The following is a 23,314-nucleotide window of genomic DNA, read 5'->3' as shown; positions in this document are numbered from 1 at the left end:
GCTTGGCCCTCATTCACGCAGCGGACTAGCCACACGGGAAAGCCATTAGTAAGAAAATCTGCCGCTTCTTTATAAAAATCGGGGGGTAGGGGGGCCCCGATACAAAGTTTGCACTGGGGCCCATAACACTCTAGTTACGCCACTGCCCTTATCAGCCAAAAGAAGCTTGCAGGTCCTTAGGCCTCTTTCACATGAGCGAAAAGGATTGGCTCCAGGTTCATTCAGGGTGCGTTCAGTGAAGCTCCCACCATTTTGCAAGCAAGTTCAGTCAGTTTTGTCTGCGATTACGTTCAGTTGTTTCCAAGCGGGTACAATGCATTTTCATGCATTTTTCATGCGCACGATAAAAAAAATGAAGGTTTACAAACAACATCTCCTAACAACCATCAGTGAAAAACACTTGCTTGCGGATGCAATGCATTTTTCACTGAAGCCTCATTTACTTCTATAGGGCAAGGGCTGTGTGAAATACGCAAATATAGAACATGCTGCGTTTTTCATGCAAAGCAGAACTGAAAAAACTTATGTACACAGACCCATTGAAATGAATGGGTCAGGATTCAGTGCGGGTGCTATGCGTTCACGTCATGCATTGCAACCACGCGGAAAGCTCGCTCGTGTGAAAGGGGCCTTAGTCTCCACACAGTTTTACACCAGGTTTCCATAACAACCCAGCCATTTATCTTCACTGCTGTAGGTCAGCTTTAAAGGGGCAGGTTGCTGTGGATGACACTGTTAGGCCCCTTTCACACGGGAGAGTATTCCGCGCGGATGCGATGCGTGAGGTGAACGCATTGCACCCGCACTGAATACCGACCTATTAATTTCTATGGGGCTGTTCACATGAGCGGTGATTTTCATGCATCACTTGTGCGTTGCGTCAAAATCGCAGCATGCTCTATATTTTCACGCAACGCAGGCCCCATAGAAGTGAATGGGGTTGCGTGAAAATCGCAAGCAAGTGCGGATGCGGTGCGATTTTCACGCACGGTTGCTAGGAGACGATCGGGATGGGGACCCGATCATTATTATTTTCCCTTATAACATGGTTATAAGGAAAAATAATAGCATTCTGAATACAGACTGCATACTAAAATAGCACTGGAGGGGTTAAAAAAAATAATAATAATAATTTAACTCACCTTAATCCACTTGACCGTGGAGCCCGGCTTCTCCTTCTGTCTCCTTTCTTCAGGACCTGGGTAAAGGACCTGTGGTGACGTCACTCCGGTCATCACATGATCTTTTACCATGGTGATGAATCATGTGATGGATCATGTGATGACCGGAGTGACGTCACCACAGGTCCCTTACCCAGGTCCTGAAGAAAGGAGACAGAAGGAGAAGCCGGGCTCCGCGGTCAAGTGGATTAAGGGGAGTTAAATTATTTATTTATTTATTTTAACCCCTCGAGCGCTATTTTAGTATGCAGTTTGTATTCAGAATGCTATTATTTTCTCTTATAACCATGTTATAAGGGAAAATAATACAATCTACAGAACACCGATCTGGGTACCAAACATGCGCATTACAATGTTTGGCACTCGCGCGGAAAAATCGCGGGTGTTCCCGTAACGCACCGGCACATTTTCCCGCAACGCCCGTGTGAAAGAGGCCTTAAGGGAGCGGAATGTTATGGAGATCACAGTTAAGGAGGCAGAAGATGGACTTAAAACCCCGCCCCGAGGTCCCATTAGGCCACCCCCCCACTTCCATTCCTCAGCCAACAGGGATTGAAAAAATGAAGGTAAAAATCAACTTCATTCAGCTGTAGGGGTGGGAGGGAGGGTGACTTTCTCCCTGCAGCTCACGCTCAGACAGCACAGTGCTGCTATCTGAGAGTGAGCTGTTCAAAAGGAGGATACGGAGACTGAAATCCGGACTGTCCGGCCTAAAACTGGACCTCTGGCCACCCTAGGGGCAGGCTGCTGTGGAGGTCACAGTTAAGGGGACGGTCCGCTATGGAGGTCAGTGTTAAGGGGCAGATTGCTGTAGAGGCCACTAAGGGGACGGGGTGTTGTGGAAATCAGTGTTAAGGAGATGGGGTACTGTGGGGGTCACTAATAAAGGGGCGGGCTGCTGTGGAGATTACTGTTAAGGGGCGGAATGCTGTGGAGGTCACTGTTAAGGGGAAGGGCTTCTGTGGAGGTCACTGTTCAGGGGCAGGATGCTGTGAAGGTCTCTTAGGAGGGCAGGAAACGATGGAGATCACTGTTAAAGGGACGGTTCGCTATGGAGGCCAGTGTTAAGGGGCGGGGTGCTGTAGAGGTCACTTTTAAGGGGGCGGGTTTTGTGGAGGTCACAGTTTAAGGGAACGGAACTCTGTGAAGGTGACTGTTAAGGGGGCGGGTTATTGTGGAAATCACTGTTAATGAGACGGGGTACTGTGGAGGTCACTAATAAAGAGTGGCGGCCACTGTGTAGGTCACTGTTAAAGGGGAGGATGCTGTGGATGCTAATGTTAAGGGAGCAGGCCCCTGTGTAGGTCACTGTTAAAGGGGCGGGGTACTGTAGATGTCACTGTTATAATGGATACAGTCAATATCTTTTAACGACACACACAAACATTAAATTAAATAGATGAAATATACCCGTACAAAGCCGGCTCCTTCTGCTAGTAATACCATTAAATTTTGTCAAAGGAGCAGCATTTAAGTCATTTTGGGGTTTTGCTCTGGTAGATAGGGTAAGTGGACGCAGTACAGAGGCAAAAGACAAGTTCTTAATGCAAAACTTCAGTGTTTTATTCACACTTGAGTCAAATGCACAAAACAATGCGTTACTTTACAGTCTTGGTGTTTACTTCACACACAATGGAAAGTACATCTTGGTGTTACTTCACACAAATTTGAAAGTTCCTATAAGACAAGTCACCTTGATGTCTGTTCTGCCTCCAGCAGACCACGGCAGGCTTTAGGGAGCCTGTTTCCTCAGCCTATAGATCTCAGATCTCCAACCTGGCTCCAAGCCTCAGATACCAACACAGAGATCCTGCTGCTGAGCCCAGCTGTCTATTTAAGGACAGCCAGGGGCTGCCAAAAACCCGGAGAGGCAAATAAAATCCACTTGAGAGGGGAGTGGTTGGTTACCAGGCGGAATTTTCTCCCCAACAAATAACGGAGAGACTCGAATGCGCACTTGATAGATAGGCACTCTCTTTCCACTATACTGTACCTGGTCTCGGCTGGGGTGAACTTACGGCTGAGGAAGACAACGGGATGCTCCTCCCCGTTGACTTCCTGAGACAGTACAGTACAGCACCGAGGCCTACTTCGGGGGCATCGGTCTGTACTATAAATTCCTTTTTGAAGACGGGTGTCGCCAAAATCGGGGACCCACACAGGGCCGACTTCAAAGCAGAGAAAGCCTCTTCCGCATCGAATTTGGAAATCTCGTTTAGTTTACGAAAATCGTTACAGAACCGTAACGTCCCATCCGGTTTTGGTATTAAAACTATAGGATTGGGCCACTTACTTTTAGACTACTCAATAACATCTAGTTGCAGCATTAGCTACACTTCCTCCGAGATGGCTTGTAACCGAGCCTCTGGTAGCCGGTATGGTTTTAATTGGACTTTTGCCTGAGGTTCAGTGACAATGTCATGCTGAATTGTGGCAGTGTGTCCGGGGAGGTCTGAGAAAACATCCGTGTTCCTGCTGACGAACTCCCTGGCCTCTGAGTCTGTTCAGAGGAGAGGCTGTCAGCAATCTTCACTGTGGCAACCGCTTCCCTTGCATCAAACCGAGGGGCCGGAATCTCTTCCCCTAGAAAACTCAGTGGTCAGTACTGGTCTCCCTTATCTTTCCACAGTTTGAGTAAATTCACAAGGTACACCTGCTCCGGCTTTCGCCGCCCTGGCTGGTGTACCTTGTAGTATACCTCTCCAACTTTTTCGATTACTTCGTAGGGTCCTTGCCACCTAGCCAGGAACTTACTGTCCACGGTCGGTACCAGAACCAAAACCTGATCTCCCAGGTTAAAGATCCGGACCCGAGCCTGCCGAATATAGACCAGAGTTTGCGTTCGCTAAGCTGCCTCCACATGCTCTCTTACAAGAGGCAACACTGTTTTCATGCATTCCTGCATCAGGGTGAAGAATTCAATAATACTGGGGTGGGTTGTTGCTTCCACGCCTCTTTGGCTATGTCCAACAGACCATGAGCATGTCTGCCATATAGCAGGTTCGAAGGGCGAGAACCCAGTAGATGCCTGGGGCACCTCTCGCACTACAAATACAAGATAGGGCTGAAGGAGGTCCCAGTCCTTCCCATTAGGGATCGACCGATATAGATTTTTTAGGGCCGATACCGATAATTTGTGAACTTTCAGGCCGATAGCCGATAATTTATACCGATATTGTGGGAATTTTCATTTTTGAAAAAAAAAAAAAATCCTACACAAATCTGCTGAAAATTTATATGTTTATTGTTAACGTGTATTTTTTTTTTGTAAATCTTTCTTTTTCATTTATACTTAATATTTTTTTTATTTTTTTTTACTAACTTTTAGCCCCCTTAGGGACTAGAACCCTTGTCCTATTCACCCTGATAGATCTTTATCAGGGTGAATAGGATCTCACACTGTCCCTGCTCTGTGCTTTGTACACACAGCAGCATGGAGCTGAACATGGCAGCCAGGGCTTCAGTAGCGTCCTGGCTGCCATGGTAACCGATCGGAGCCCCAGGATTACACAGCTGGGGCTCCGATCGGACTTATCTTCATTGGTGGAGCGGTGGCCACAGCCCCTCCCCTTCTTTTGTCCTCTCTCTTCTAATTGGCGGCAGCAGCAGCACAGGGGGAGGGAGACACTGCTTCCTTCTCCCCTGTGCTGCTGAGTTCTGTGTTCCCAATACGTTATCGGTATATCGGCAAAATAGATGCCAATACCGATAACGGTCAAAATCCTGAATATCGGCCGATAATATCGTTAAAACCGATAATCGGTCGATCCCTACTTCCCATCCTTAGACACCACTTTTTTAAACATGCTTTTTAATGTTAGGTTAAAGAGGACCTTTCACTAGAATAGAAAATCTAAACTAAGTATACAGACATGTAGAGCGGTGCCCAGGGATCTCCCTGCACTTACTGTTATACCTGGGCGCTGCTCCGTTCTCCCGGTATAGCCTCAGGTATCCTCACATGTTAGGCTCCACCCAGGGGAACCTGTCGGCGTCTCTTTCTCCCATGCTGTAGCGCTAGCCAATCGCAGCGCTCAGCTCATAGCCTGAGAGGTTTTTTTCTCTCTCAGGCTATGAGCTGAGCGCTGCGATTGGCCAGCGCTACAGCATGGGAGAAAGAGACGCCGGCAGGTTCCCCTGGGTGGAGCCTAACATATGAAGATACCGGAGGCTATACCGGGCGAACGGAGCGGCGCCCAGGTATAACAGTAAGTGCAGGGGGATCCCTGGGCGCCGCTCTACCTGTCTGGGCGCCTGCGCCGACTGAATACCGTTACGGTGCAGGCGCGAGATCTTGATAGCAGACAGGGCCAGCAGAGGAAGATCCCGTCCGCTGGCCCTGTTAATCAGCATGCGGAGGGGGCGTCTTTAGGATAGGAGGATGCGGCTGCTACCAGCAAGTAGCCGCCCTACTTGCTGGTAGCAAGGTAATTTGCATATTTTAAAAGTACGTTTTTAACAGAATCTGCTTAACGAAAATGATTAATTACAGTATGTATGCATAAATCGCATTATAGGCATTATAAGTAACCCAAAAAAAAAAAAAAAATGTTTAGTGGGGTGACAGAAGCCCTTTAACGCTTGCCAACTCAGAACCCGGTGGCAAGTACTCCACATCTCCCACCATTACACTCAGCGGGGTTATCTCCCCCTCTTCCACCGAAGTGGCGGTCACCCCTACTGCTGGCCCTTCGGCCTCAGGTTCCCAGGGTTCTGGCCTTCCTCCTGAACAAGGCAAATCTCCTGGGTTTACCCCTGACTCACGGGTATCAGTTACTCTCACAACCGGCCATAGGGTCGGGAAGCCTGGAAAGTCTCTCCCTATTATGAGTTCGTAGTGTAGATTTGGGCGACTGCTACCTTGTTGGTCCACCTGCTGGCTACCGTGGTTAAAGACACCAGTGCGGTGGGGTAGTCTTTTAAGTGTCCATGGATGCACATCACCCCAACTTTACGGCCATTATACTCAAAGTGGACCGCACTAGGGTAGCCCTTACTAGGGTCACCAGCCTCCCTAAGTCCAGCAGTGCCTCCTCTTGTGTCTACCACTTCCACCTGGCACAAGTGGTCTAGAGATTCTGGGGTACCTGTTGCACACAGTTTCCTGGCATATAGCGACTGACGGTAACCACAATTAGTGTCCATGGGCTCAACCCGATGAGGACAGTCAACCCTTACATGGCCAGGCTTCTGACACTGCCAGCAGACTAACTGAGCCAGGCCCATAGTGGGTACATCCTGGGTGGGTTTCTTCGGCTCAAATCTCCAGGCCTGGGGTGGAGATTTCCGGGTTTGGACTGCCCTCTCCCAAAAGAGCCCCCTGTAGATTCTTAGTAGCCTCATAGCGTTCCACCAGGTCCGCCATCTCCAGGGAATTACCAGTACACACCTGGCCGATCGAGTGCTGGAGAGGGGGTGGCTAAGCCCTCCAGAACATATCAGCTAATAGTCTATCCAGCATAGCTGTAGCCAGTTTTGCAAGAGGGGGACATAAGTCATAATACTGGGGTCTCGCGGGCATAGCCGGGTAAAACCCCCACTGATGTACCCGCTGGGCCCGGACCAACACATTAATCTCCAGTCTTGCCAGAATCTCACCCTTTACTTTCTGGTAGTCGGCCGCTTGATTGTCCGGCAAGTCGAAATACACTCGCTGAGAATCGGATGCCAGGAACAGAGCAACGACCTCAGCCCACTGGTCTCGGGGTAGTTTATTCCTTGAGGCCACTTTCTCGTTTTTCATCACCAGGTAGGTTTCGACGTCATCTAAGGGTGTCATCTTAGGGATCGCCGCACGGACTGCTTTCCGGACATCATGGACGCTTTGGGATGTTCCTGCCGTCCCCACCTGGCTGCAAATCAGTCCCGCAGCACGCGCTGGGAGGAAAATACCTGTTTTCTCAGACCATTCCCCTCACTGTGTCACAGTCAATAGATCATACTTCCACACAGAGAATAGTTCCCAGAGCTCATCTGAAACGGACCTTATATTTTTTGTCACTACAAAATAAAATAAAAATCGCTGTCCTTAAGATATGCATTGAGTAGCTTGAAATTCGGTTTTAAATCTCTGTAGCTTAAACTCTGCTGGAGCGATTATACACTAGAGCTTAAAGGGGTTGTCTCACTTCAGCAAATGCCCTTTATCATGGTTGTACGGGGAATCAAACTTTCGATACCCAATCCAAATTTTTTCATCCAGATTGATACGATACCGGATTTGCTTTTTTCTTGAAACTAGGCTGTGCTACTGTCCAGCTTAGTATCTTTTCTCAGAGAACATGGCACACGCTATGCTCTCATCAGCAGCATGGTGGAGGATGGGGGGAATCCCTCCCCACTGTGATACGGCCCCCACTGTCACCAATTAAAACATTAAGTGGAGGCTGCTCTGAAGCTGCCACGGCACCACCCATGAAAATAATTAACCTCTAAATGTAAGGAGCGAGCTCCATACGCGGTGGGTGCCAGCTGCATTATACAGCCGTCACCCAGCCGCAATGACGGGGAATGGTGAGCCCTATCATTTAACCCGTCAGGTGCCGCGATCAGCATTAAACGACGGGGTTCTGATGAAAAGTAGAAAAGCCCAAAGGTCCATATATATTACAAGCCCATCCTTTACTTCACATTTTTGGGTACACTTTATAGGTTGTCTTATGAAGATAACCCCTCTCCACATGCCCTATTAGGGATTGTGGCCACCACCAATTATGGCCATCCCCTCTCTGACCAAGATCCCACTCTATAAGAGCATCTCAAGAGGACCATGAATACAAGGAATAAAACTAAACTGGATATAGGAACTAACTTACATATACGTTTTTTTTTAATGTTAAGTGGTAAGTAGCCAGCAGCCACAGTCCATAGAACTTCCCTAGGTAGGCAGAAAGAAAAAATTTAGGCGTGCTCAAACCCTGTTACACCGAGCACGGACCATGCCAGGAACCACGGTGTGACTAAAGTGAAAGGAGAAAAAGAGGAAGGATCGCTATTGTCCTTGATCCGAAACATGTAGACTGGAGTGTAACTGGCTTTTATCTGCACTGAAAAATAAAGGTAACAATTTTAATCGAGCTGGACCTCTTTTTCTCCATAGAACTTCCCTAGTAATAACAGGCTGCCTCAATCCCCTAAGCTTCCATTAAAAACGGGGTTGTCCACATGAGACACTTTAAAATGGTGTCTGTCAGAGACCGCTCTATTAAACCAAGTGCACAGTTAGGGCACTTTCACACGAGCGGATGCCAAACCCCGCTCCGGACAGCAGAGACACGGAGAATTAACATGAATGATAATACTCTGTGCCTCTCTGTGATCTTTCCACTAGAAAATCACGGTGACAACTTTATCTCACTGTGATTTTGTAGTAAAAAGGTCACAGAGAGGCACGGAGCATTATCAATCATGTTCATGCTCCGTGTCTCTGCTGTCTGGAGCGGAGTTTGGCATTCTTTCACGAAGCGGATTACCCGCACGGCATCCGCTCGTGTGTAAGAGCCCTTAGATAGCTGTAGGTAACTGAACAAACTGCTTTCCACCCCCCTTCCCAATCCAAAGCTCCATTCCAGAGATTTGAGCCTTGTTTTTTTCCTTACGTGTTATTAGCTGTTTGGTGAAACGAGGACGCTACCGTTGCTCTGGTCGCACCAACGTTTTACTCCTTCCAGCACGGAGGCCTTCCCTCCCTGCTTTACCATGGCCATGCACTGGTGATGTAGTGTTTTCATTTATGCGCTGGTAAGACACTGCCCAAAATGCCAATATTTGAACTTTTTTTCAATACAGGTATGTTAGCCTATAAAAAAAAGTGCAACTGTTTCTGGTCATATATAGTATTAAAAATAGCAGAATTACCTTATTATGTACAAGTACAATCCTAACATCTGGCTTAATAAGTCCGTATGAAATAAGTAGATCTTGAATCTTTTTGAGCTCTTCCTTACATTTTTTTGCAGTGGAATAATACTGCTTTCGAACAGGCAGATTTTTGAACAATTTCATTACAGAGACTGTAGTGCCTAGAGCAGAAAGATAGAGAACATAACAGTTTATCTTGTGCACATAAGATTGCTGAGCATGTCATTATGAGGGAAAAAAAGCATTCAACTTCTCTATCCTTGTTAAACTTTGTTTTAAAATTAAGTTCATGCACTGTAGTCACATTAGTTTTTTTCTTTTTTTGCATAATTGTACACAAAGTGTGAACTCACTCTTGTATTATAACAAAAACCATAGTAGATTTCATTAGATATTTTGACAGCGCTGAACGAAAAAATGACACATTGAAGTCAGAGGCTGAACACATCTCTATGAAGTGATCTAGATTCTATAAAGAATAAACACAAAATTACTCTAATACATCAATTTAGTGTAATTCTTGTAGTTCGTAGAATTCACAGTAATGTTCATTAGTGAATAGTGCCATCTAGTGTGCAACTAAGCAAATCACTGAGCACCAACTGTCTTTTAACACTTAATGCCATGAACTGTTTGACACTTTAAGACCAAGTTTTTGCTTTTTTCAGTCTTGTATTCCATAGCGTTCATATTTTTACACTGATTTCGCTATATGAAAGCTTGTTTTTGCAGGATGTTGGATTCTTCAAAGATCTAATTTAAGGGTTATATATCATTTCTTAGCGGTCTAAAAAAATTTTGCAAAGGGGAATAATAGAAAAAACTAACAATCCTGTAATTGCTGTTTCAGCATTGGCCTGTAAAGAAACAATTGAAACGCAACTTTATTAATACCTTATAAAACAAAGGTATATAGTAGCCCACCAAAGCAGAGGCCATAAAGCCAGGCTGTGAAGCAGAAACTCACAGTGAGGTGGTACAGGTGGAACCCTCAGGAGAAAGTATAAGGGGATAAAGGCAGTAGAGCCACCAGTAAACATGCAGCTCAGAATAGTATATACATTGCAAGTGGTGTTTAAACATAAGCACAGTACCCCCACGCATCTGTGACCGCAACGTGGGAGACGCACACAATGCTGAAGAATTCTTTCTGGTCCGGAGATATTGGCCTTTTGGAATATCAGACTTAAGCGCCCTATGATGGCAGTTGTACCATATGAGTAAACTGTTAGTTGCAGTAGATTTAAAAAAAATGTTGGTACTGATCTAGCAATTGGTCTCTAGAATGATTGTGAGATCCACAAAATTGATACAAGTCTCCAGGATCTCACAGGTGAGAAAGAGCACCAGATTGTTCTGGTGGAGCACAGTTACAAAATCACAAAACTAGTCTCTGGTGCCCTGCCACAGAATGAATATGTCATCAATATAGCTCAACCAGATTAGAATAGATGCTGTGAAATCTTCCAGCAATGGGTTAAAGACTACTGGCCCAGGTACAGATTGGCATAGGTAAGTGCACAAGGACTATCCATGGTAACCTTGCCGAGCTAATGGAAGAATTTCTGGTCAAAAGTAAAGAAATTGTTCATGAGAATTAAACGAAGCCAATCAAGAACAAATAGGTTGTAGTCATGCATTTCTTGCCCCCTTGTTTATAAAAACATATGTGGCTCAAAATCCAGATGTATAAGATGAAGCTGTAGAGGGATTCCACATCCATCGTCGCCAGTAATATGCCAGGACTGCATGACAATCCATTAAAGGGGTTATCCAGGAATGGATAATGACATTTGCGTAACTACAGGGGAAGCAGCTGCTTCGGGGCCCGGCGCCCAGCAGCGTGAGGCACAAAGTTTCCTACAGTGCACATACAGTGCAGCTCCAATTGGGGGCCTGGCCTGTCCATCACCAAACACCGGCCCCAAATGTGAGCAGTAACACAGTCTCCAGCACAGCCCGAAGCCTGACTCCGCCCACTCATGTGACTGATCACGTGTTCCTGACATCATGAAAGGTCCTTTTGCTCACTATGAACTCGCATCTCCTGAGGTAGGACATGTAACTGAAATAGTATATAGCCAGTTCACAGTGAGTTGGTCCCCCCCACACCTCAGTGTACAGTCCCCCCCACACCTCAGTGTACAGTCCCCCCCACACCTCAGTGTACAGTCCCCCCCACACCTCAGTGTACAGTCCCCCCCACACCTCAGTGTACAGTCCCCCCACACCTCAGTGTACAGTCCCCCCCACATCTCAGTGTACAGTCCCCCCCATACCTCAATGTATAGTCCCCCACATACCTCAGCGTACAGTCCCCCCCACATCTCAGCGTACAGTCCCCCCCACATCTCAGCGTACAGTCCCCCCCACATCTCAGCGTACAGTCCCCCCACATCTCAGTGTACAGTCCCCCCCACACCTCAGCATACAGTCCCCCCCATACCTCAGTGTACAGTCCCCCCACATCTCAGCGTACAGTCCCCCCCACATCTCAGCGTACAGTCCCCCCCACACCTCAGTTCAAAATAAGTTACTACACGAGTAGGTTCCGCATACTTCTCCTGCGCGGCTGACACTCGCGAACTCCATGATCCATGTGAAAAAGCACGTTACTCTTCTGTTTCTGATCCACGTGATCTGGGAGTGCCACGTGATGTTGTGACGTCAGTAGGTCCTTGCCAAGTATAGTATTTAGCCCTTGCCGTAGGACATGTGAATGGAGCATTTCCAGCACTGATGTAGATACGGGGGTCGCAGAAAACCAGAGCCCCCCGCCTTTCCTGTACTGCTTCTGGGGAACTACAAGTCCCAGAATATTAGTACTTGCGATAGGTGTAAATCCATTAAAACGTAGCTACTTGTAGGCTTCCCTTATGTATGGAGACAGTGAGCTGTGGTTATTAGGTGCTCAGACCATTGGGACAGTCGGTGTCAGCCCAGCAGCAATACATAGAATGGGCACCTATCCTATGTACAGCAGGGGTCATACTGTGCTGTACATACAATGTAGTTTGACATCATATTCACCTCTTAGGTTATACTACACAGGAAAGCACAATTCTGCAGCAACCCCCCCCCCCCCACCCCCGTCGTCTATGCTGCCCTGGTCTGTGCCCCCCTGGCACCTGAGTTGCGAAGTGCGCGGGGTGGGGGCCCCATACAAAAAATTGCTGTGGGGCCCAGTCACTTCTAGTTATGCCCCATGGTAATGATGACCTCATCCAGCAAAAAATGAGACCCTACATAAGAAAATCTCTCAAAAAATAAAAAAAACTATAGCTCTCAGAATATGGACACATTAAAACATAATTTTTTTGGTTTCAAAAATGCTATTATTGTGTTAAAGTGAAATAAATAAAAAAAAGTATACATATTAGGTATTTCCGCGTCCGTAACAACCAGCTCTATAAAAATATCACATGACCTAACCCCTAGGATGAATACCGTAAAAAAAAAAAAAAAAGTGAAAACAACCAATTTTTGTCACCTTACATCAAGTGATCAAAAAGGCGTATGTCCCACAAAATGGTACCAATAAAATCGTCACCTCATCTCGCAAAAAATTAGCCCCTACATTAGAAAATCTCTCAAGAAATAAAAAAAACTATAGCTCTTTAGAACATGGACATATTAAAACATAATTTTTTTGTTAAAAAAATGCTATTATTCTGTAAAACTTAAATAAATAAGAAAAAGTATACATATTAGGTATCGCCACATCTGTAAAGATCTGCTCTATAAAAATGTCACTTGACCGAACCCCTCAGGTAAAACGCTGTAAAAAGAAATAAATAAAAAATGTGCTAAAACAACCAATTTTTTGGTCACCTTGCCCCATAAAGTGTTATAATGAATGATCAAAAAATCATATGTACCCAAAAATAGTACCAATAAAACTGGCATCTTATCCCCTAGTTTCCAAAATGGGGTCACTTCTTGGGGGTTTCTACTGTAAGGGTGCATATCAGGGGGGCTTCAAATGGGACATGGCATCTAAAAACCATGTGGAGTTCCTTTTCTTCTGCGCCCTGCTGTGTGCCCATACAGCAGTTTATGACCACATGTGGGGTGTTTCTGTAAACCGCAGAATCTGGGTAATAAATATTGAGTTTTGTTTGGCTGTTAACCATCGATGTGTTAAAGAAAAAATTGGATTAAAATGGAAAATCTGCCAAAAAAGTGAAATTTAAAAATTTGATCTCCATTTTCCTTTAATTCTTGTGGAACACCTAAAGGGTTAACAAAGTTTGTAAAATCAGTTTTAAGTAACTTGAGGGGTGTAGTTTCTACAATGGGGTCATTTATGGGGGTATCCACTATGTAGACCCCACAAAGTGACTTCAGACCTGAACTGGTCCTTAAAAGGTGGGTTTTGGCAATTTTCTTAAAAATTTTAAGAATTGCTTCTAAACTTCTAAAAAATATTTTTATGAGGTATCACTTTCTGTTTAAAAAGCAGAGAAATTGCGAATTTTTTAAATTTTTTGGTAAATTTGGGATTTTTTCATAAATAAAGGTGAAATATATTGACTCAAATTTATGACTATCATGAAGTACAATGTGTCACGAGAAAACAATCTCTGAAAACAATCTCTTCGATGTGTAAATGACGCTGTAAGGAGCCCAGAGGGGCGTTCTTCTTTCTCCACGGTGCCCAGAAACGCCCCTCTGAAGTGCCGTGCCCACCTAAATTTGAAATCTAATAACGCCTCCAAGTTCATCTAAATCCCCTCCCAGAGGCGCGGCTAAGTGCTCAACAACGCCCCCTCCTCAGCTCCGCGCTCTGCGGCAAACACCTTGATCCTCCTCTCGCCGGCATCCCAAATCCCGCGCAGGCGCAGTGCCGACAGTCATCTTATCATAGCCCAGGAAATCGCCGGCACTGCGCCTGCGCGGGGATTGGGATGCCGGCGAGAGGAGGATCGGGGTGTTTGCCGCAGAGCGCGGCGCTGAGGAGGGGGCGTTGTTGAGCACTTAGCCGCGCCTCTGGGAGGCGAGTTAGATGAACTTGGATGCGTTATTAGATTTCAAATTTAGGCGGGCACGGCACTTCAGAGGGGCGTTCCTGGGCACCGTAGAGAAAGAAGAACGCCCCTCTGGGCTCCTTACAGCGTCATTTACACATCGAAGAAAATATATTAAAAAATATATAAAAAAAGATTGCGCTGCAAGAGAGGAATCTTCTTTGTGTATAAAAGTTCACTTGTAAAATCTTCAACTAGTGGGATCACTTGCCAACCTCATAATCCAACGTATGTATGGAAACCTGTAGGTAATGGAAAAACGCACTATGGTGTAGCAGGTTCCAAGTGTCTAACGCACCATGTGAATAGGTTATACTCACAAGATTCCTGATTTGTGAAAGCGTGTAGAAATATTGTTCGTATCAAAGTAGCACTCTGAGAGCTTTACTTGTCAGGTGCGTGTATAGGATCTTGTGGAATTTTTCATAGACAGCTCAAAAACCTGGATAGCAGCCAACATCGATGTCAAAAAGCTCTCAAGGAAGAAGTCGCAAGAGAAGTGAGTGCGCACCAAAGGTCAGGTAAAAACTATTTAATACTGGCAGAAAGTACAACTATAAAACATATAAAATATCAACGCCCCAGACGAAGCATCACCGCAAAACCCGGGTCGGGCATTACTCCAGATATTTTATATGTTTTATAGTTGTACTTTCTGCCAGTATTAAATAGTTTTTACCTGACCTTTGGTGCGCACTCACTTCTCTTGCGACTTCTTCCTTGAGAGCTTTTTGACATCGATGTTGGCTGCTATCCAGGTTTTTGAGCTGTCTATGAAAAATTCCACAAGATCCTATACACGCACCTGACAAGTAAAGCTCTCAGAGTGCTACTTTGATACGAACAATATTTCTACACGCTTTCACAAATCAGGAATCTTGTGAGTATAACCTATTCACATGGTGCGTTAGACACTTGGAACCTGCTACACCATAGTGCGTTTTTCCATTACCTACAGGTTTCCATACATACGTTGGATTATGAGGTTGGCAAGTGATCCCACTAGTTGAAGATTTTACAAGTGAACTTTTATACACAAAGAAGATTCCTCTCTTGCAGCGCAATCTTTTTTTATATATTTTCTTCAAGTTATAGACTTTTCCCACATTGTCTTCAGATCTGCAGCGCTTGAGGGGATTAGTATTTTTGAACAGAGACTCTATTTATTTATTTTCCATCATTTACACATCATAAGAATCGATTTTTTGAAGAAATGACAAGACGGACAATCAAAAGAACAAGACCGATGGAAAAAAGGTACTCTGTTAAACATGGATTGATGAAAAAAAAATTTGGGTAAATTGCTAGTGAAAGATTCCCTTTAAAGTCTGTTGCCGGGTTTCATGGCTGCTGACCATCTGGTGTGACACTATAAGACTAAGCAGATTATGTTATCCACTACTGCTGTACCACTGAGGACGCACCATTGGTTGTATGTGTGCAGAAATGTGTTAAGGTCAGAGACGTGTGGCTGAAAATTTATTTGCAATATATCGGTGCAGGAATAGGTCTGTACTTCTGTGGTACAGTAGGTGGTGCATCTCCTACATTGCAGCTAAAGATAATCACAATAACCCCATGCACTATGTTTTAGTACCACATGCAGTTAGTACACTATTCTGACAAGAACATCTACTGGGCTAGAGATCTGTATGTGGCTCTACTGCCTTTTCCCCCTTCCTTGCACCTGGGAGTACCAAATGTGGAGGTCACTGTTAAGGGGGACGGGGGCGCTATGGAGGTCACTGCTAAGACGGCTAGGTGTTGTAGAAGTCACTGTTAAGGGGGACAGAGCACTGTGAAGGTCACTGTTGTGGGTGCAATGTAAATGTCACTTATAGAGACACTGTGGATGTCACTGTTATAGGATCACTATGAATGTCACTGTTATGGTGACACTGGAAGAAATAAAAAATAAAAATTGTTTCATGTTTAAGGAGGTTCCAATTTGACAGAAGGCGGGGCTGGCAATACCTAAGTGTAGCACAAAATACCACCACTTTTGCTCCAGTATTCAATTGTATCACAGCTCTGAGGATGGCAAAACAATTGAATTCAGGAGAGGACCTATGGCCATCTTCATACCTAATGTTCCTAGCATTTATTAAGGCTGAGAGCATCAGATCATCATGTACCCAATAGGCTTCCATGAGGAAGACTCAGGAGGCCTCTCTAGGCATAATCCCACCGGGAAATTCTGTGTAGGGTCTGTGGCCGGTCCAACCCTGCTGTGGATGTTACTGTTATGGCGGCACTGTGATTGTCACTGTTATTGAAACTGTGACTGTGGATGTCACGGTTATAGGGGAACTATGAATGTTATCTTTTAACCACACACACAAAAAACAAACAAAATACACCCGTACAAAGCTTGCCTCTTATACATATAAAAAGGAATTTCTGTCTGTCTGTCTGATGTCTGTCCTTTATGCACGGCCAAACAATTGGACTAATCTGTAACAAGTTTGGCATATAGGTAAATCCACCGCTTAGAAAGGTTTTAGGCCAGGTTTCAGCTCTCTAGGACAGACTGTTCTCAACTTGAAACTAGAGGAAAACAGAGCACAAAACACTGAGTGAAACCTGACACATACAGTGTGGAGGTGTAAGCAATTATGACCACCTTAGGAAGTTGTGAATAGTCACAACAACTATAAGCGCATGTATGCATGTCCTGACAGTTGGTGCTACAATCCAGGAGGTGGAGAAGATACAAGCTTATGTAGAAGTAACCTCTAAAAACCGTGGATTTTATTACATAAATAAACGTATTAAAATAACAAAGGCATGGCGGCCTGCGATGTACGAGTGACGTGAGGACAGGGGCAGTATCAGGGTAGTAGCTGCTGCACTGGCAGCGGGGCTTGGCGCAGTCACTAAACTTCATTAATGAAGTGAATGGGACCGGAGTGTGACTGAGTGAGTGACGTGCGCTGCCAGCCTGCCCACTGCCTGCATAGCGAGTACTGCTTAGAACTAAGTGATTGCAGATAGTTTAGCAAAGCAGCACTGCCAGGGGCTGAACTGCATACACTTTACATGTGATGGCTGCTCTGACTGGGGCCCAAAGTAATGGGTCAGATTCCTCCATAACAGTGTCATCCACAGATCCCCAATAACAGTGTCCTCCACAGATCCCCCTATAACACGGTTCTCCACAGAACCCCCCTATAACCGTGTCCTCCACAGATCCCCCTATAACAGTGTGTCCTCCACAGAACCCCATAACAGTGTATCATCCACAGATCTCCCTATAAGTGTCCTCCACAGATCCCCATAACAGTGTCTTCCACAGATCCCCATAACCGTGTCCTCCACAGATTCCCCTATAACAGTGTGTCACACACAGATCCCCCATAACTGTGTAATCCAAGGCGCTGCTAAAATATAACGAACCACACACATAATATACAGTATAAAAGAATATACATGAAACACTTCTAATGAAGAAGAGCCTTAACGTAAAAGAACACGAGTGACATTGATAATATGAGTGCCACAATCCTGTACGTTCGACAAAACAAGATGATTAAGGCAGGCAAAGGTCAGAATGTGTTCTACTTTGAAGGGTTAGCTGAAGCGTCGCCAAGGTAACCAGGACGCTAGGCCACACTTCGTAGAGAAAGACTAGATCCTGAAGACAAGTGCTCCAAAGTGAATTGCTTGTTCGGAGTGCTTGCCTAAGGCAACAGAAAGGATAGGTGCACCACTGAGAGTAACATTTACCTTGTCCAAGGTGTGATGGCTTCTCTGACACAACATGTCCATTGTTATCCAAAACATACTGAGTGCTAACCGGGTCAGTGGCTGTCTTTGTCGAAATGTGTACCTAAAATGACATGCAAACAAACGTTTTAAAACAACCAAACACTTTAAAATCACTGCAGCCTAAGGCTACTTTCACACTGGCGACAGCAGGGTCTGGCAGGCTGTTTCGGCGGTGAAACAACCTGCCAGATCCGTGCTAACGCTAGCCCCCCGTGCCGCTGGAGGTCTGCTCCGGCCGCATTCACTATAATAGGGCAGGCTGGAGGTCTGGCTGTGGCATAGCAAACATGCCGAGAAGCGGCCAGACAAAAACTACAACATGCTGCGGTTTTTGTCCGGCCGCTTCTCTGCTTGTTTTCCATGCTGTGGCCGGACCTCCGGCCTATCCCCATTATAGTGAATAGGGAAGGAGCGGCACGGTGGGCCAGCGTTAGCACGGATCCGGACCCTGCTGCCACCAGTGTGAAAATAGCCCAACAAAAGTATAAAGTAGTAGCTGTAAGAATAGTTTTGTTATTTAGAAATGCTGTTGCTTTTGGAAAGAAAAATATTATTATTAATAATACATATAATATTAAGCAGCATATTTTACAAATCACAGATACAAAGTGTGAAGAGTTACTGAAATTTAAAGGCGCTTTCCCAGCATCAAAACTGGTACCCCATCAATTAGAAAAATGGGGAGTGAATGGAGTGACTGTAACGGCTGAACGCTGCATTTCCATTCAAGGTCTATAGGACTGATGGAGATTAGGCTACTTTCACACTGCCGTTTCTGGGTCCGCCTGTGAGATGCGTTTCAAGGCTCTCACAAGCGGCCCAAAACGGATCAGTTCAGCCCCAATGCATTCTGAATGGATAAGGATCCGTTCAGAATGCATCAGTTTGCCTCCGTTCAGCCTCCATTCCGCTCTGGAGGCGGACACCAAAACGCTGCTTGCAGCGTTTTGATGTCCGTCTGACACAATATGGTGCAATTAAAAACGGATACGCCTCCCAGTGACTTTCAATGTAAGTCAAAACGGATCCGTTTGCATTATCATGAACAAAAAAAAAAGAATTTTTTTAAAATTATTTTTTTTGTTCATGGTAATGCAAACGGATCAGTTCTGAACGGATACAAGCGTTTGCATTATAGGTGCGGATCCGTCTGTGCAGATACCAGACGGATCCGCACCTAAACGCAGGTGTGAAAGTAGCCTAACCAAGCACAGTCCTAGACTCTGAATGCAGTGGCAGCACTGATAAGTGGTATGTGTTAATTCTGGAGAAACCCCTTAAAATATTTGTCTGTTTTGTCCTTTTTTGCACCTATTTTAATTTTTCAAAGAATAGTGTTCAGAAGTTTGTTTTTTTTCCTCTCATTTGTTTTCTTTTAGCAGGTGGAGGGCCATAGTACACTATTTTTTTCTTCTCCTTTTGTCTATCTAGTATGCAGGGCCACAATAGATTATAGAAGACATGTACTTTAGATGTCAGTCCAGGTTGCATATAATCAATGCATTAGCAGATGGGCTCAGTAACCAAATCAATCTCATGAGTCCCTGCTGTAGATTCTGTATGTAAGGACCTACCATGGTGAGACTATTTGCTCTATATCAGTCCTTATCATTTTTACACATTTGATGCCATGCCTTTTACCTTTTCAATTCACACAGTCAAAATCTGCTGTTTTAGTGCAGTTTTTAGCTGCATGGCACATTATAACCATGGAGAGAATTTATCATGAGGGGAACATTTACCCTAAGTTCACACTTGCGCGTTTTACAGCGCGTTCGAACGCGCTGTAAAACGCATAACCGATGCAAACCAATGCTTCCCTATGGGACTGGTTCACATTTTCGCGTTTTACAGCGTGTTCGAACGCGCTGAAAAACGCCTGACGCATAAACAAGTTCTTGAGCTTCTTTGGGGCGTTTTGTCGCGCGTTTGCGGCCATAGGACACTGATGTCAATCACACAAACGACTATGGACAAAAACGCGCGTTAAACGCGCATATCAAATACGCTCAGGTCTGAACCCAGTGTTAAAGTCAGTTTTGCTTGAGTCTGTGTTGGAGAACTTTATACCACATTTATCAAATGTCTCATGTTACTTCATACATCTGTCTCATACCTATGCCTCAATCACACGTCAGTGTTTTGGTCAGTGATTTCCATCAGTGAACCAAATCCAGGATTGGAGCCTCCACAGACATAAGGCACAAGGGAAAGATCTGCACCTGTTCTGTGTTTAGAGCCACACCTGGTTTTGGCTCAAAATCACTGATGGAAATAACGGACCAAAACACTGACATGTGAATGAGGCATTAGACCTAGCACTTTTGGCTAGAGAAGCTACTCCAGTTTTCCTACTCTACCCTACTCCTGGAGTGAGATTGCAAACTATTTGCGACTTTAAAAACTCATTAACATAGCTAACACTCACTTTTCCACTCACATTACAAAAAACTGGAGTGAGTGGTGTAAAAATGCAAAAAGTCACGCAATTTTGCACAAGAGAGTACAAAAAAGTTGCAAAATTCGGCCTAATAGTCTACATTTTTTTTACTTTTTGACGCTAGTATTCTGGAGTGAAGGTATGATAAATCAGGCAGCTTTATAAACATTATGGAGAGGGGGGTAGGGGGAATTATTTCCCCACACGCAAGATTTCTGGTGGAAAAAAGTCACAAACACCATGTTTGTGTCTTTTTAAATGTCACTTCTGGAAAACTTTTTTGCATAAGTGCCATTTCTCCGCCACCCTCACCACCTTCCCAAAAAAAGTGGCATATCAAGGACAGGGAGGGAGTATGACCAGAAGCCCCGACATATTTATCTTCTCTTATGCCAGGTATCTGCCTTAAAAGAAGACTAAAAATCTAAGCCAGCTAGGGACTGGCATAGATTTTCTTTTAGGCACACAGACAGCCTCATCATAAACTAGACGCAGCCTTAGGCCTCATGCACACGACCGTATTTTTTTTGCGGTCCGCAAAACGGGGTTCCGTTTTCCCGTGATCCGTGACCGTTTTTTCGTCCGTGGGTCTTCCTTGATTTTTGGAGGATCCACGGACATGAAAAAAAAGTTGTTTTGGTGTCCGCCTGGCCGTGCGGAGCCAAACGGATCCGTCCTGAATTACAATGCAAGTCAATGGGGACGGATCCGTTTGACGTTGACACAATATGGTGCCATTTCAAACGGATCCGTCCCCATTGACTTTCAATGTAAAGTCTGGAGTCCCTTTTATACCATCGGATCGGAGTTTTCTCCAATCCGATGGTATATTTTAACTTGAAGCGTCCCCATCACCATGGGAACGCCTCTATGTTAGAATATACTGTCGGATATGAGTTAGATGGTGAAACCTCATTTCCGACAGTATATTCTAACACAGAAGCGTTCCCATGGTGATGGGGACGCTTCTAGTTAGAATACACTACAAACTGTGTACAAGACTGCCCCCTGCTGCCTGGCAGCACCCGATCTCTTACAGGGGGCCGTGATCAGCACAATTAACCCCTCAAGTGCCGCACCTGAAGGGGTTAATTGTACTATCATATCCCCCTGTAAGAGATCAGGGCTGCCAGGCAACACGGGGCAGACCCCCCCCTCCCCAGTTTGAATATCATTGGTGGCCAGTGCGGCCCCCCCCCCCGCCTTCCTCCCTCTATTGTAATAATTCGTTGGTGGCACAGTGTGCGCCCCCCCCCCCTTCCTCCCTCTATTGTAATAAATCGTTGGTGGCACAGTGTGCGCCCCCCCCTTCCTCCCTCTATTGTAACAAATCGTTGGTGGCACAGTGTGCGCCCCCCCCTCCCTCCCTCTATTGTAATAAGTCGTTGGTGGCACAGTGTGCGCCCCCCCCCCTCCCTCTATTGTAATAAATCGTTGGTGGCACAGTGTGCGCCCCCCATCGCCCCCCCCCCCCCCTCTATAGCATTAACAACATTGGTGGCCAGTGTGCGGCCTCCCACCCCCCCCCCCCCCCCCGATCATTGGTGGCAGCGGGTTACTAGCAATAGTACAATAGTAAAAGATTCATACTTACCTGGGAGCTGCGATGTTCGTGTCCGGCCGGGAGCTCCTCCTACTGGTAAGTGACAGTTCATTTAGCAATGCGCCCCACAGACCTGAGGCTGTCACTTACCAGTAGGTGGAGCTCCCGGCCGGACACGAACATCGCAGCAGCAGGTAAGTATGAATCTTCTACTATTGTACTATTATTGCTAAGTAACCATGGCAACCAGGACTGTAGTAGCGTCCTGGTTGCCATGGTTACCGATCGGAGCCCCAGCGATTAAACTGGGACTCCGATCGGAACTCCGCTGCCACCAATGATGGGGGAAGGGGGGGGGGAAGGAGGAGATGTGAGGCCGCACACTGGCCACCAATGTTGTTAATGCTATAGAGGGAGGGGGGGCCGATGGGGGGCGCACACTGTGCCACCAACGAATTATTACAATAGAGGGAGGGGGGGGGCGCACACTGTGCCACCAACGAATTATTACAATAGAGGGAGGGGGGGGGCGCACACTGTGCCACCAACGAATTATTACAATAGAGGGAGGGGGGGGGGCCGCACTGGCCATCAATGATATTCAAACTGGGGAGGGGGGGGGGGGTCTACCCCCTGCTGCCTGGCAGCCCTGATCTCTTACAGGGGGATATGATAGTACAATTAACCCTTTCAGGTGCCGCACCTGAAGGGGTTAATTGTGCTGATCACGGCCCCCTGTAAGAGATCGGGTGCTGCCAGGCAGCAGGGGGCAGTCTTGTACACAGTTTGTAGTGTATTCTAACTAGAAGCGTCCCCATCACCATGGGAACGCTTCTGTGTTAGAATATACTGTCGGTTCTGAGTTTAGTGAAAACTCAGCTTTGAAAAAGCTTTATGCAGACGGATCTTCGGATCCGTCTGTATAAAAACTAACCTACGGCCACGGATCACGGACACGGATGCCAATCTTGTGTGCATCCGTGTTCTTTCACGGACCCATTGACTTGAATGGGCCCGTGAACCGTTGGCCGTGAAAAAAATAGGACAGGTCATATTTTTTTCACGGCCAGGAAACACGGCTCACGGATGCGGCTGCCAAACGGTGCATTTTCCGTTTTTTCCACGGACCCATTGAAAGTCAATGGGTCCGCGAAAAAAAACGGAAAACGGAACAACGGCCACGGATGCACACAACGGTCGTGTGCATGAGGCCTTAGGCAGTGCACAGGTATATCATATACCGGCATAAAATGACGTCTATAATAACTTCCCCCCTATATATTTAGATGAAAACTATGGTTGCGTTCGTATATAGCGGTGTTCAAGCCATGTCACTGATTCTTATTGGATTGAAGTCTAGGCTTTGACTAGGTCATTCCAAGATATTTAAAATGTGAAATTTTGCAGCGTCTTTAGGGTCATTGCTCTTCTGGATGGTGAACCTGCATCCCAGCTTCAAATGTTAGACTGAAATCTCTTGGAGGATTTGCTCAAG

General features: G+C 45.8%; 1 protein-coding gene across 5 annotated transcripts in view; it reads right to left on the bottom strand.

The window, feature by feature from the left end:
- PMS1 (PMS1 homolog 1, mismatch repair system component) overlaps positions 1-23,314 on the bottom strand; it is a 581,602-nt gene that overhangs the window by 340,582 nt on the left and 217,706 nt on the right. For all 5 annotated transcript variants that reach the window (XM_040439910.1, XM_040439915.1, XM_040439913.1 and 2 more), the window contains 2 exons: positions 17,795-17,897; positions 9,039-9,202 (listed from right to left, as the gene is read on the bottom strand). In XM_040439910.1, the coding sequence (XP_040295844.1) occupies positions 9,039-9,202; positions 17,795-17,897 (267 nt within the window). The remainder of the gene's footprint in view (positions 1-9,038; positions 9,203-17,794; positions 17,898-23,314) is intronic.

This window comes from Bufo bufo, chromosome 7, assembly GCF_905171765.1.
Source record: "Bufo bufo chromosome 7, aBufBuf1.1, whole genome shotgun sequence".
Lineage (NCBI taxonomy): Eukaryota > Metazoa > Chordata > Amphibia > Anura > Bufonidae > Bufo > Bufo bufo.
Note: the sequence above shows the minus strand (reverse complement) of the source record. Positions and strands in the feature narration are given on the sequence as shown.